This window comes from Papaver somniferum, chromosome 11 (genome assembly GCF_003573695.1).
Source record: "Papaver somniferum cultivar HN1 chromosome 11, ASM357369v1, whole genome shotgun sequence".
Taxonomy (NCBI): domain Eukaryota; kingdom Viridiplantae; phylum Streptophyta; class Magnoliopsida; order Ranunculales; family Papaveraceae; genus Papaver; species Papaver somniferum.
This window is the reverse complement of record NC_039368.1, coordinates 24577745-24592597: the sequence shown is the minus strand read 5'-3', so window position 1 is coordinate 24592597 and position 14853 is coordinate 24577745. Positions and strand designations below refer to the sequence as shown.

The following is a 14853-nucleotide window of genomic DNA, read 5'->3' as shown; positions in this document are numbered from 1 at the left end:
AACTATAGTGACAAAATATTAGTTCCGAATCTGTCCACATATCTTGCTCTAGACTTTCTTCCTTCTTATCCAGACTTTTTTTTCTCTTCAATGAGGTTAATCATACAGATTATATTTTAATCATGCAAACACATGTATGTATTTTGTTAAGTTTCTATCTTATATATAATATTTTTATGTTAAACTACTGATCAATATTGAGTATGCCGTATCGCCGTATTTTAGTTTTCAAGTTGGTGTATCATAGTAGCGTATTGGTATTTTGTATTTTGTTAAGTCTATGTCATGTGAGTTCAGTTTCCTACGAAATACATTTCTCCTCAACTTTTAAAGCATAATTTCTCATTTTTTATTTCTTGTCATGACCACATAAACCACTATTTAAAATTTGCTGCTCGTATGTAATAAATATATGGGAGATTTGAAATAACCTAGGTTTGCGACGAGCTTTTTTATCAGATTCATACTGATTAGTAAAACTATACATATAACAATATAACATTTATCATTCGGCATTATGGATTCTCCATTGTTGGTTTACTTATTTTCTTCTCCATTTGTTCGGAACCCCTCATTGTTTTTCCATTTTTCCCTTTGTCAGATCGAGTCACCCAGAAGATGGATAGCGATAATGACGTTTTGGCACATTTGTTTGTAACCCCTCATGGATATATTGCCTGTTATGTGGGTCTGGATGTTCAATTTTCTTGATTTTTGTAGTGGTGTACATGGTTGTACACAACAGTATAAATTAAAATTCTAAAAAAAATCAAAATTATATAGTCATATGGGTATTCTTTTTTGTAGATATCGAAAATAACTTTTCAAATATATAAATTTTGGACGAGCGGTTCGAAAAATAAATCGTTTTTAAGTTATTTTTATATTATTTAAAGTTGCTGACATCATCATGAATCAAGTTGGACTAAACTTTAAATATTTGGACTAAATTGTAAATAATAAAGGTTATTAGTGTATTTTCCATATATTTGGACTAATTTGTACCTAGTTGACTCGGACTGACTATACCGTACTTTTGGATTGATTTTTGGACTAAACCGTATTTTTCCCTTTGAAAGACTAGAACGTCCAAAGCCCAACAACTATGGGAGTAAACGTAAATTTCTACTTTACAAAACTACGGTATAGATAAAAATATTTCAAAGCAGATTCAAGAACAAAATCTCTGACTAGACAATCTGAAACAAAATTATCACTGTTCTTTCAAGTTTCTCAAATGTTACTATATTAAGAGACAAAAATCACTTCTCTTCACACGATATATAGGAGGTTAGGTTATACATTGTACAGGCAGTAACCACGAAGGGAAATTACACAAGAAAACACAATATGATACATGGATGAATGAACACCGGCAGTGATTCATATGAATATTTCTTCCCAAAAATATAAAATAAAAAAGATGGCTAACAACGGCAAAAAGAAAGAATAATATACCTAATTGATGAAGCAAATACCATTTACTAACCAGAACAAAGACTGTAAAATTCCCATTTGCTCGTTGTTCAATTTACAAGGGACGACCATACTAAGACTCATGTAGCTGTTTTTTCTTTGTAGGGTGGTCAATGCAACCCATGCCACCTGTGATTTACCAAGTCAAAATATCCTCTGGTACTACTGCAACTGAAACAGAAGGCTCCTCTCAGAATACTTAGATTTCACAAACAAATCAGAAGTTGATTTTATAATTCTTTCCCGAATTCCAATGCCTCGTGCTTCACATAAGATTTTATTAAAACAAATCCCAGACAGCACTCACTAGCACCAGCTTAGCGGGGTGCAAAACCTTGTCACCGAATATCAATTTTCTGAGAAAGAATGACCTTTAAATCCAAGCAAGAGAACCACGATCATTTGCAGTTTGAGGCCGACCTCTGGTTGGTGTAGGTGGTCTATTAGCATTAAGCTCCTAATGGTTCCCAAAAGAAAACAGTCAGTTTATCAAAAGTAAGAAAAATTTGCATTTCTGACTAAGCAGCATTATATATAAAACATAATAGCTGTGGGAACATGTATGCTCCCTGACTAACAATACTGCAAACCATATCATCACACACAATATCTTTAGATAGTGAAGGGATAGAGTAGAGGATCTGGAAGATACGAGAAAATAGTGTGTATGTATGTCGGTTTGTAGAGGATGGAGGAAAATGTAAATGACAAATTCATTAGAAAACAACGACCTAGAAATACAAGATAATATTCTTTTTTTTAATGTATATCAATATGGAAAGAACAGCTAAAAAGATGTTTTTTATGGAGTACAAGTTAATCATATAAATTACCTGCATCCATGTATCATCTACATGGCGCTCTGGTGATGCCTCCGGTGACGTAACTGCTGGTGGTAAAGGATGAATGAGTTTTGGAACGACCACAAGGTCTCTTCCAAGAACTAGGATAGCTCCTGCATTATTTGCAGTACCTGTAGCAAGCAATTACCCAGAAAAAAATAAAAGAATAAGATCACTTTAGAGTTTAATCCGGAAGGAAAGGATACTGGAAGTAACGTACCACAATAATTGGTAGCCGAGAAAAGAGTTATCAAATGTCCCTGAGCGAAACGTTCAAAACCATCCATTACACACTCATGTGCGCGCACAATCAACTGGAGATCATTGTTATTGCAGAACTCCATAACCCGGTCAGGCTATAATATATGGCATAAGTTAGTTTTAGGCTAGGGAAAACTAACAAGTGATGCAGAAGTAGGAGAATAAAAATCATAAATAGTATTATTTCGGTGTACAGCAGAAGTTCACTTTTCCATAAGAATGATTCAGCCAATGTTTGCAATCAGCAACCCGTTCTTTAGAGCAAGAGGAAACATACAGCTAGAACACGTATTGTTTGGGAGAGAACACAACTATAAGAGGAGAACACGAACTTGAATAGAAGACGTTCTATTGATATAACTTGTGTGTACAATTGATATTTATAAGATACATATATATATACTAACTCTTCCTTGAACTCCAAGATACGATGAATTCCAAAACTAGAACAATTTCCTAAAATACAAAAGACTTCCAAACCTAGAATAGTTTCCTAAAAATACAAAAGACTTCCTTAACAAGATATACGTGTGTTAGGCAACACACGTATTGTATGCCTTAACACCTTCCCGCAAGCGTAACGGGTGATGTTGAACCGTTAGCTTGAACCTTAATAGAGAAAACCGATCTTTAGACAAAGCTTTTGTAAAAATGTCGGCAATTTGATCCTTAGAAGATATAAACCGAACATCAAGAAGTTTCAAAGCAACCTGATCACGCACAAAATGATAATCAATCTCAATGTGTTTCGTCCTTGCATGAAATATAGGATTAACAGTAAGATATGTGGCACCAAGATTATCACACCATAGAACTGGAGGTGATTGAGTAGAAACATGAAGTTCGGATAGAAGTGATTGAATCCACATAATTTCAGCAGTAGCAATAGCAAGACCTCTATATTCTGCTTCAGTACTAGAACGTGACACGGTTTTCTGTTTACGAGCACTACAAGATATAATATTACCACCCAAGAATACACAATAACCACTGGTTGAACGTCGATCTTCAAGAGAACCAGCCCAATCGGAATCAGTATATGCGCTAAAGGATAACTGTAGAGAAGAAGACGGCCGAAGAAGAATACCAAACATAGATGTTTCTTTAAGATAACGAAGTATACGCTTTACTAAGCCCCGGTGAAACTCAGTGGGTGCATGCATAAATTGACAAAACTTATTAACAACATATGCTAGATCCGGACAAGTAAAAGTCAAATATTGTAAAGCTCCAACAATACTACGATATTCAGTAGCATCAGTCAACAAGGTCCTGTGATCAGAAGACATGTCCCCAGAAGTACTAAGTGGAGTGTGAATAGGCTTAACACCATCCATTTTCGCACGAATAAGGAGATCATGAGCATACCTTTGTTGAGAGAGAAACAAACCATAGGATGTACGAACTGCTTCAATGCCAAGAAAGTAAGACAAGAAGCCAAGATCTTTGATTGCGAATTCTTGTTGTATACGATCAATGATAGACTTAATACTTGTAGAGTTAGAACCTGTAACAATAATATCATCCACATAGACTAGTAAATAGATAGTACCAAGAGAGCCGTTATAGAGAAATAAGGACGAGTCACACTTCGAAGTGACAAAACCAATTTGCAACAAAAAGGTACTAAGCCTGTGATACCACGCACGGGGAGCTTTTTTGAGACCATAAAGAGAACGATGCAACTTGCAGACATGCGTAGGAAAACGAGAATCTACGTAGCCCGGTGGCTGTTTCATACACACCTCTTCTTGAAGTTCTCCATGTAAAAAGGCATTTTGCACATCAAGTTGATGAATTGGCCAATTGGAAGACAAAGCCAATGTAAGAATAAGACGAATAGTACATGGTTTAACAACCAGACTAAATGTTTCAGAATAGTCAATACCCTCTTGCTGATTATAGCCTTTTGCAACTAATCGTGATTTTCGACGTGCAATCGTACCATCTGGATTGCGTTTAATACGAAACACCCATTTACATCCAATAACGTTCATAGAAGAATTATATGGTACTAACGACCACGTACCATTCCGAAGTAGCGCATTAATCTCATCATCGGAAGACATACGCCACTGGGGATCTTTATGAGCCTGTGAAATACAAGTAGGTTCGAGAAGAGAATCACATACCAATGCATATTTGGAATTTGGTTTAAAAACACCAGCTTTAGACCTTGTCACCATTGGATGAGTGTCAGAGACAGAAGACGGAGACTGCATACGAAGAACTGGGGAAGAAAAATCAGTGGTGGCTGAATCGGACATAATAATGGGAACTGTCGGCGGCTGTGACGGCTCAGAAACATTATGGCTGACAGCTGATGATTGGTTTTGTTGGCTAATCATTGGTGCTGGCGGCTGAGGATCATCATTACTGTCGGCTAATGATTGACGATGTTGGCTAATGATTGCTGGAGGTGGCTGATGATTGCTGACGGCGGAGAACTGCTGGCGATTAATGATTGCTGACGGTTGATGATTACTGATAGTTGATGATTGCTGGCGGCTAATGATTACTGACGGCTGATGATGAACGGTGGCTAATGATTGGTCTCGGGAAGAAGACGGCACGTAAGCAGTAGACAGAAGAGAAGGCAGAGAAAGATTTACGGGAGAAGAAAAGGGAATAGAAAAAGGTACCTGTGAAGTCGTCGACGCCGGAGAAGGCTGTGCTGTGGCGGCAAAAGGAAAAGTGGTCTCATCAAAAACAACATGACGACTAACATAAATCCGACCTGTAGGATTATGAAGACACTTATAGCCTTTTTGAGAAGGACTATAACCAATAAAAACATAAGGAGAAGAAAGAGGCTTCATTTTATGAGATCTATATGGATGTAAGTATGGATAGCACAAGCAACCAAACACCCGAAGTAAAGTGTAATCTGGTGAAAGACCAAAAAGAAGTTCATACAGAGAGGAGTTATGAATGGAAGTAGACGGAACACGATTCATTAGAAAACAAGCGGTGTAAAAAGAGTCGTACCAATATGAGGATGGTACAGAAGCCATGTTTAGGATTGTAAGACCAGTTTCACGAATATGACGATGACGTCGTTCGACTAAACCATTTTGTTCAGAAGTATGTGAACATGAAAATCGATGAAAAATACCCAGTTATTGAAGATGCGGAGTAAGTTTTCGATACTCCAGCGCGTTGTCAGATTGGAAGATTTTGATTTTTCGATTGAAGAGATTTTCAACATGCTTTTGAAACAAAAAGAATATTGAAAAGACATCAGATTTCTGAGACATAGGAAACATCCAAGTAAAGCGACTAAAAGCATCAATAAAGATGACATAGTATTTATATCCTCCATTAGATAGAATATGAGAAGGTCCCCAAACATCAGAGACAATTAAATCTAATGGATGCAAATAAGTAGTTTTACTAGAAGGAAAAGGGACTTTATGACTCCGATGTTCATGGCAAGAGGAACAAAACTTAAAAGTCTGACTAGAAACAGGAAGAGAAAACTGGGAAACAACCTTACGCACTGTGCGTATCATTGGATGTCCTAATCTAGAGTGCCAATCTTGTAAGGTAGCACGCTCTCCTATGTAGGCTTTAGAAGATTGAGACGAATTATCAAGTTGATAGAGACCACCCATCCTACTGCCACGAAGAAGAACCTTCCCGGTACATCGATCCTTCACAATACAAAAAGTTGGATGAAATTCAAATAAGACATTATTATCAGTAGTAAACCGAGAAATAGACAGAAGATTATGAGAAATTTTTGGTGCATGAAGAACATTACGAAGCCACAACTTACGGTTGGGATTTCCCAAAACAGAGGATACAACATTAGAGATTGGAATAGAAGAGCCATTACCCATTTGAATTTGATCCGGACCGGTATATTCATTAGAAAATTGGAGACGAGAAAGATCATTGGCTATATGATCTGTAGCACCACTATCAGGAGTCCACGTAGGTGTAGATAACAAACCAGTTTGAGCATCATAAGCACGAAGAGCAGAGGTAGGTGGCTGACGTCGAGGAGGACGAAACGAGCGATCGAAACGATTCCAACAGTCATTAGCTTCATGATTCTTGCGACCACATAGTTGACAGGGAAGACGCACATCTGTGCGTGAGTTGTGAGGCTGTGCTGGGCCGAGAAGAGAGGAATGATTCGAAGTGTTGGAAGAAGCTTGAAGAGCTGGGCTTGACAGGGAGGAGAATTGCTGGGCCGAAGATGGACTGGACCGAGTAGGAGGATGTGAAAAATTGGAAGCAGCTGGACGAGAGAAGCTGGAAGCAGCTGAACGAGTTGGGACGGATGCTGCAATGTTAGCTACAGGCTGAGAATGCAGTGACTTTGCTTGGTTCTCAATACGAAGTTCATACGTGAGAATATATGTGATAAAATCCTCTAGTTTCATGGCTCCCATGGAAGTTGTAAGAGAGGTAACAATGGCATCATATGCAGTATCTAGGCCGGCAAGAATGCAGTGACGTAATTCAGACTCAGTGACAACAGTATCGGCAGCTGCAAGGTTGTCAACGATATTGCGAGCTCGATCAATATAATCTCGCATAGAAAGAGATCCTTTGCGTAAAGCCCGAATTTCACATTGCAAGTGATGGATATGAGCATCTGATTTTGAAGAAAAGAGAGATTCAAGAGAGGACCAAACAGCATGAGAACTTTGGAGACGATGAACTTGTCGAAGAACAGCAGGAAAAAATCCAGCCAAGAAGAATACGGTCTTGCTTTAGCCAAGGAGCATATGCCGGATTGGGTGTATCACTGTTGGGAAGAGTTGGAGACGGACAAGGATTGTCACCTGTGACAAAACTATCGAGTTCATAACCTTGAAGATATGGGAGAAACTGAGCACGCCAGAGGGAGTAATTGGTGTCATCAAGTTTGACAGTGATGATGTGATGAGGTTGAGAAAAGATAGAGGAAGCCATCATTGATTGAGAGGAGTTGAGTATGGTTGAAAGGACAGAGGAAGAAGTAGATGCAGCGGAAGATATAGGATCAATAAGCTGATACCAAGCTAGAACACGTATTGTTTGGGAGAGAACACAACTATAAGAGGAGAACACGAACTTGAATACAAGACGTTCTATTGATATAACTTGTGTGTACAATTGATCTTTACAAGATACATATATATATACTAACTCTTCCTTGAACTCCAAGATAAGATGAATTCCAAAACTAGAACAATTTCCTAAAATACAAAAGACTTCCAAACCTAAAATAGTTTCCTAAAAATACAAAAGACTTCCTTAACAAAATATACGTGTGTTAGGCAACACACACGTATTGTATGCCTTAACACATACTGCTGATTCGAATATTAACCGAACATCTAAAAAAAGTAACGCATACAGTCAAGGTGCTCACCCCAAAAGTAACCAAACCAGGACCTCTGGAATTTGGCCGCAGCCCTTCAACACTATCATTCTCTGTAGGGTCGGACCTATAAATAGAATATCAGATGAAACCGAGTATAAAGAACAAATCTAATAAGAAGTGGCTGCTTACACTAAGGGAAAAATGTTCAGGAGTGAGAAATGTACCAACCATAATAAATCCATAAGAACAACTGAACCCGCTTCCGTTGTAATAGGACGTTGAAGGCTCTCTATTTGTTCTATGTGATTAATTGACCTCCCGATGCCACCGTGCATGCAAATGATATTCTTTTCGATTAGGGCTGCCAGAGGAAGCCAATTAAACAACCAGTTTATGCGATGCCAAGCCCATATTCCGTCCCGCTCACCCTATCATCAAAATGATTCAGTTGATAAAATTGAAACCGAAATAAGAAAATTATATAGTTGTCTATCAAAATCACATACCATTCGCTCTATGCACTCAATCCGAAAGCCAAATAAAGCATTGATGTCTGCAGCTTCATGGTTTCCCCGAATTAGATGTACATTTTGTTGATACTCGACCTGCAATGCAAATGCCCATGCAGATTGACAACAACAAATAATGAAAAATAGAGATGAAAAAAGATAGATGATCAAATGAAGGTTAATCATACAGATTATATTTTAATCATGCAAACATATGTATGTATTTTGTTAAGTTTCTATCTTATATATAATATTTTTATGTTAAACTACTGATCAATATTGAGTATGCCGTATCGCCGTATTTTAGTTTTCAAGTTGGTGTATCATAGTAGCGTATTGGTATCTTGTATCCGATAGCGTATCCGTATCATTGCAACACAGTAATTTAGGAATAAGCAGTAACAATACTGTATTCTAGTGTTGGAATTATAATCAGTTCTCAAGAGACCTAAAGTGCGTCACTAGCATTATAGCCCATGTTACCAACTGTAACAACATAGATTCTTAATTTTAGTAGGTATTTAATTGATATCTAGTTTAATGAATTTTATCTTAGGGTCAACTTAGTCAGACTCGGATTTTAGCTAACATCAACTGTAATACCTAAAGTGGTCTTTCATTTAATGTGCACATAGTTGTACACCTTTTGATCGTTGATGTTTACATAATTGTACACCTATTGATTATGTATTGAAAGGCATCTGATTCCATTTTTTTGATTTTTGGTGAAGGGATGTGCCGACAATCTCTTACACAGATTTGCTAGGAATTTACATGGAAATGAATGGAGGCTTCACAACATCTTTTGGAGGTAAATTTTGTTGTACTTGTTTGTATTACTAAATTTAGCTGATTATATAGGATTTCTGACAACAAATATTATTAGTTAATGATTAGAGGCATTAATATTTGTGGTAAGATGTATTACAATTGCGTATATATAAGATTTCAGACTCGTTACATGCATTTCAATTTTAATTTTCAATTCCATTTGAATATAATTGTTGACCATATGTTTATAATGTTGTCTGCATTTCAGTTAACCTATAAGTATCAGATATCGTTCTTTATTTTATCTCCAATAGCTGGAAGAAGGATGCAATCTGGGGAGTTATTTCATTCATGTTGAATTCATTGTTATGAATTCCGCATTTACAAGATCCACAGTTATGTGGATTTATTGGTATGCTCGTGGTTCACTTTTTTTTATCTTGTTTTAAGCCCAATTTATTTGCATAACAATTTAGGACTGAAACCATATGTTGTAACAATCAATGTTATTTTTACTTTTTTAAGATTTTGAATAGTTCTTACATGATTTTGTTTCCAAGTGTGATGTTGAAGATTTTAAACTAGGCGACATGATTATTGCATCTGTGGATTGGTAAAGAGAAAGCTGCAGGCATTACTCAAGATGTGCAAAGAATGACATCGAAAAATCATTGATTTAGGTGAGTTTGTCTTTCTTTTTTTAATTGTAACTAGGGTGTACGAAGTTGTGCATATGTGAATAAATGACACATGGTTATGGAGATTCCTGATAGTGTTCTCGCTCATTTTGTTTTGTTGTTGCCTTATTGCTGAGAGTAAACTAGGTCACATAGTTATATACATGCTGATTCTATAATGTGTATATACTTAGATACCTGTTGATTGTTAGTGTGTACATAGTTGTACACCTGTTGATTGTTAATGTATACATAGTTGTTGATTGTTAATGTATATTTAGTTGTACATCAGTTGATTCTTAATATGTACATAGTTGTACACCTGTTAATTTAGACATTGAAAGACGAAAGTATTCCGAGTCTCTGTCATGTGAGTTCAGTTTCCTACGAAATACATTTCTCCTCAACTTTTAAAGCAGAATTTCTCATTTTTTATTTCTTGTCATGACCACATAAACCACTATTTAAAATTTGCTGCTCGTATGTAATAAATATATGGGAGATTTGAAATAACCTAGGTTTGCGACGAGCTTTTTTATCAGATTCATACTGATTAGTAAAACTATACATATAACAATATAACATTTATCATTCGGCATTATGGATTCTCCTTTGTTGGTTTACTTATTTTCTTCTCCATTTGTATCCCATTTGTTCGGAACCCCTCATTTTTTTTTTTTCCATTTTTCACTTTGTCAGATCGAGTCACCCAGAAGATGGATAGCGTTAATGACGTTTTGGCACATTTGTTTGTAACCCCTCATGGATATATTGCCTGTTATGTGGGTCTGGATGTTCAATTTTCTTGATTTTTGCAGTGGTGTACATAGTTGTACACAACAATATAAATTAAAATTCTAAAAAAATGAAAATTATATAGTCATATGGTTATTCTTTTTGTAGATATCGAAAATAACTTTTCAAATATATAAATTTTATGAATTTTTGACGAGCGGTTCGAAAAATAAATCGTTTTTAAGTTATTTTTATATTATTTAAAGTTGCTGACATCATCATGAATCAAGTTGGACTAAACTTTAAATATTTGGACTAAATTATAAATAATAAAGGTTATTAGTGTATTTTCCGTATATTTGGACTAATTTGTACCTAGTTGACTCGGACTGGACTATACCATACTTTTGGATTGATTTTTGGACTAAACCGAATTTTTTCCTTTTGTAACTTAAAATACTAGCAGGGCCGGGAAGCATTAAGCAATAAGCATGCATGGTAGCGCTACATGTACAGTATATGTTGCTTTCAAAGCTTCAGTAGAAGGTGCACTACTTAAATTTTCTGGTCTATTTTGGTACATCTGTCTGTATTTTTTTTATTCATTACATAGGCAGGTTGGTTGGACGAAATCTGATCCAGGGGGAACAGAAAATTGAAGAAACTATTACGGTGATTCTCTGAGAAAAAAGCCACCCGTCAATAATCATCTTTACAGAAAATCTAAAAATCTCTTTCGGTTTCATGCAAAATGCCAGCTGCAAATCCACCAGTCACCACCACCAGATTCCTCTCTTGCAGATGCATATCCTGACTAACCAATTTGCCGATCTTCTCTTACATTCATGAATCTTTCTAGCTATAAATGCATAATACTAGTCTGCTATTGTTATCCCACCGCCCCCAGTTTCCCAAAATACTTTCACTCTCCATTTTATTTCTTGGATATGTATGATACCAAAATGTTGATTTACAGACCATTGATTTTCTTTTCGTTCTTTTTCTTCCCTTGCTTGCTCTTAGTTTCAGCTCAATTTAATAACGAAATCGATCTATCTTGGGGTGGTGATCGTGCTAAATTCATTGACAATGGAAATCTTTTACAACTTTCCCTTGATCAAATATCTGGTGCAGGATTCCAAACAAAAAATGAATATTTATTTGGCAAAATAGATATGCAAATCAAAGTTGTACCGGGTAATTCCGCCGGCACAGTCACCGCTTACTACTTGTCTTCGTCAGGGAGTACACATGACGAGATAGATTTCGAGTTTCTTGGGAATGTTAGTGGAGAGCCTTATATTCTTCATACAAATATTTATACACAAGGGAAGGGTGAACGTGAACAGCAGTTCTATCTTTGGTTTGATCCCAGACTAGACTTCCATACTTACTCGATTCTCTGGAATGAACATCAGATAATCTTCTCAGTAGATGGCACACCCATCAGGGTTTTCAGAAATGCTGAACATTTAGGAGTTCCCTACCCAAAATCCCAACCTATGCGTCTTTACTCAAGTCTTTGGTGTGCTGACAACTGGGCAACAAAAGGTGGAATTGTTAAGACTGACTGGAGTCGAGCCCCATTCGTCGCTTCGTATCGAGCTTTTAAAACAGATGCATGCACGTACTCAGCCGGAAAGTCATCGTGTTCTTTGCCATTGGTGAAAGGAAGATGGTGGAATCATCAAGCGCTCAGCAATGGGCATCTAAGGAAACTGCAATGGGTACAAAGAAATTACATGATTTATAATTACTGCACTGATTATAAGCGATTCCCTCAAGGAGTACCACCTGAATGCAAGCTAAATAATTAAACATGTGAACAATACTATAATCTGGTTTGTCTAGAAGGTTTAAAAAATCAGTTACGTGGTGAAAATATGCAAGTTACCAAAGATGTAATAATCTCAGTGTAAGTGTTAGTAAAAAATAGAAAAAGGCTGCTGTAGCCGTCCACTACAACAACTTTCTCCCCCTTTTTTTTAATAATAATTGAGAGACATGAAGTAAGTCGTGATTACTGGTTAGGTAGTCCAACCTTCCTTTCCCGGGAAAAAAATTAAAAAAAAAAAAAAAACAGACAGGAGAAAGTTTCACCAGCTTGATCTTCTAAATGGGATGAAGAACTACTCATGAAGATACAGTAGAATATGTTATCATGTCAAATATTCCGACTTTTCTTTTAGGAAAGTCTTGTTTAACTTGTTTGGGTTGTAGTTTCTGTATGTTGACTTAGTCGGCTCAAGGTTCTGTATTATGCAGATTCAGTTTAATATTTTATGCAGGAATACCTTTAATTACTTGTGCCCATCCATCAATTGGTGAATATGGTTTGGAACGAGCAAACCACTCTCCATTTTTCTATTAAGACCACCACCTTTGACATGGTGTTTGCCTCCAACTTGTGAAAGAAAAGAATACACAATGTTAAATCATGTAATTTTGTGATAGGATCACATAATTCTGACTCTGACATCTCTTATTTAACAACAAATATACCCAAAAAAATTAATACAAATATGATTATAGATATACTAAACGAATAAAATTTTCATATTACAGTAAAATAAAACAGAATCAGAAAGAAAAATTAAAAACCAAAAAATTACAGAAAATTTCACCAAACTATATTTCTTCACTTATTACTGGGGGCGGTGTTGCTACTGCCGCCGCCGCCGCCGGTGTTTTTAAGAACAATTGGAAGAGTGATAACCAGAATCACAACCAGAAGCAGTATAACAGCATAACAAGTCCATTTCCTAGTACTTCTTTGATGTTTCTTAGCAGTTACCAATTGTTCAGTTCCACCTCTAACAAATGAATTGGCTCTAGCAACATGACTTTCAATATCATCTAATTGTTCACCTTGTACCTCAACTAACACAGCCATATCTAAAAACACTTGATGTAAATCATGTAATCCTTTCTCAACTTCCTTCACAGCATCATGTCTTTCTTGAATTTCACTTATAGTATCTAAAACTCTTCCTCTTCCTTGTTCCTGAATCGCTTTCTGTAAAAACGATTCACTTTCCCCAGTCGAAATCAAGTTATCAACAATTGAATCAGCTGGATTTTCTCCGGTAACTGTGTAATACCTTCTCTTGACTGTATCTTTGTACTCAGATGAAATCTTTTCACGAAGAGAATTGAAATTATCCATTGAATCTTTGAGTTTTTTGCGGAGTCCATTAACGACTGATGTTCTTGTACGATCTGATGAACTACCTGGTCCGCAACCCGGAAAGCTTCGATTTGATGCGTTTGCTCGATCCAATGCCTCTAATCGAACTTTAATGAGTTTGGCTTTTTTTAAAGCTAATGAAATATCTGAATCCATACGAGATCTTATTTCTTTGATTGATTTAGCATTATGACTTGTTTTGCTTTCTTCATTTGCATCTGAAAGTTTTTGATGTATTCTTTCTACTTCTTTTAATTCATCCTTAACACTTTCAACATCTTCAAAGAATTTGTCTAGGTTTACACCTACCACTGTTCCTCCTCCTCCCATCTGTATATTTCCACCACCACCACCACCTTGTTCGACATCATCGCTTCTGAATCTAGCAAACGATCCTGCTAACAAATCATTCATCTTCTTCTTAATACAAAAATCAGACTATAATTCGATCAATAAGAATTTCAGAGAGAGAAGGAAATAGAGAATTGATCGCTCTGGTTAATTTTAGAGAGAGAAAGGAAGAGTTGACAGTGGGAAGCCGCGGTTTTGGGCCGGCATTTAGCCAATGAATGATTAGTCAATGGTCAAACAGAGTCTTCTTATAAAGTCTTCTTACAACAACTTTTCTCTTGTTTCCTTGGCACTTTCTCAATGGCTGTGTCCCTACGTTTTGAATAGTCTCTTTTTAACTTTTGAATATGAGATTTTTGGATGTCTTTCTCTTCATCGGAGACTTTTCGTTTTGATTCCTAAATGATCCCCAGAGGAAGATTTCAAGTGGTTTGGGCTGGGGACCAACTTTTTAGTAGATGATGAAGCTAAGCAACTTTTTAGTTTAACCATTTTACCATTTTATTAAAAAGATATATATTGATAATACCGGGTTATATAATCTTCATAGGAGATTAAGTCATTTGATAGTTGCAATAGAAAAAAAAAACATCGTTTTTTTGGCCCTAACTTGCTATTATTGAGATGTGGAAGAGTGTTATTTGGTTTTGAGTCCAACATGCAAAAGAAATCGAGGGAATCCAAAAATCCTTATCAATGAAAAGAAAGCTTCACAATGTATTTT

The 14853-nt window shown here is 36.3% G+C and overlaps 3 protein-coding genes across 3 annotated transcripts; 1 reads left to right on the top strand and 2 right to left on the bottom strand.

Annotated features, from left to right (window-relative positions):
* Positions 1–1229: 1229 nt before the first annotated feature.
* On the bottom strand, positions 1230–8177 carry LOC113321184 (serine/threonine-protein phosphatase BSL3-like). The gene is made up of 5 exons (XM_026569066.1): positions 8128–8177; positions 7948–8023; positions 2539–2674; positions 2310–2449; positions 1230–1933 (listed from the first exon to the last, which is right to left on the bottom strand). Exons 1-5 carry the CDS (start codon positions 8139–8141, stop codon positions 1850–1852), a joined length of 450 nt encoding a protein of 149 aa, XP_026424851.1. The 5' UTR covers positions 8142–8177; the 3' UTR covers positions 1230–1849.
* Positions 8178–11553: 3376 nt separating this feature from the next.
* LOC113324227 (xyloglucan endotransglucosylase/hydrolase protein 24-like) lies at positions 11554–12408 on the top strand. The gene has a single exon (XM_026572547.1). The coding sequence runs from the start codon at positions 11554–11556 to the stop codon at positions 12406–12408; it is 855 nt and encodes a 284-aa protein (XP_026428332.1).
* Positions 12409–13059: 651 nt separating this feature from the next.
* LOC113320330 (syntaxin-121-like) lies at positions 13060–14319 on the bottom strand. Its single transcript, XM_026568246.1, has one exon. The coding sequence runs from the start codon at positions 14190–14192 to the stop codon at positions 13230–13232; it is 963 nt and encodes a 320-aa protein (XP_026424031.1). The 5' UTR covers positions 14193–14319; the 3' UTR covers positions 13060–13229.
* Between the last annotated feature and the right edge of the window lie 534 nt (positions 14320–14853).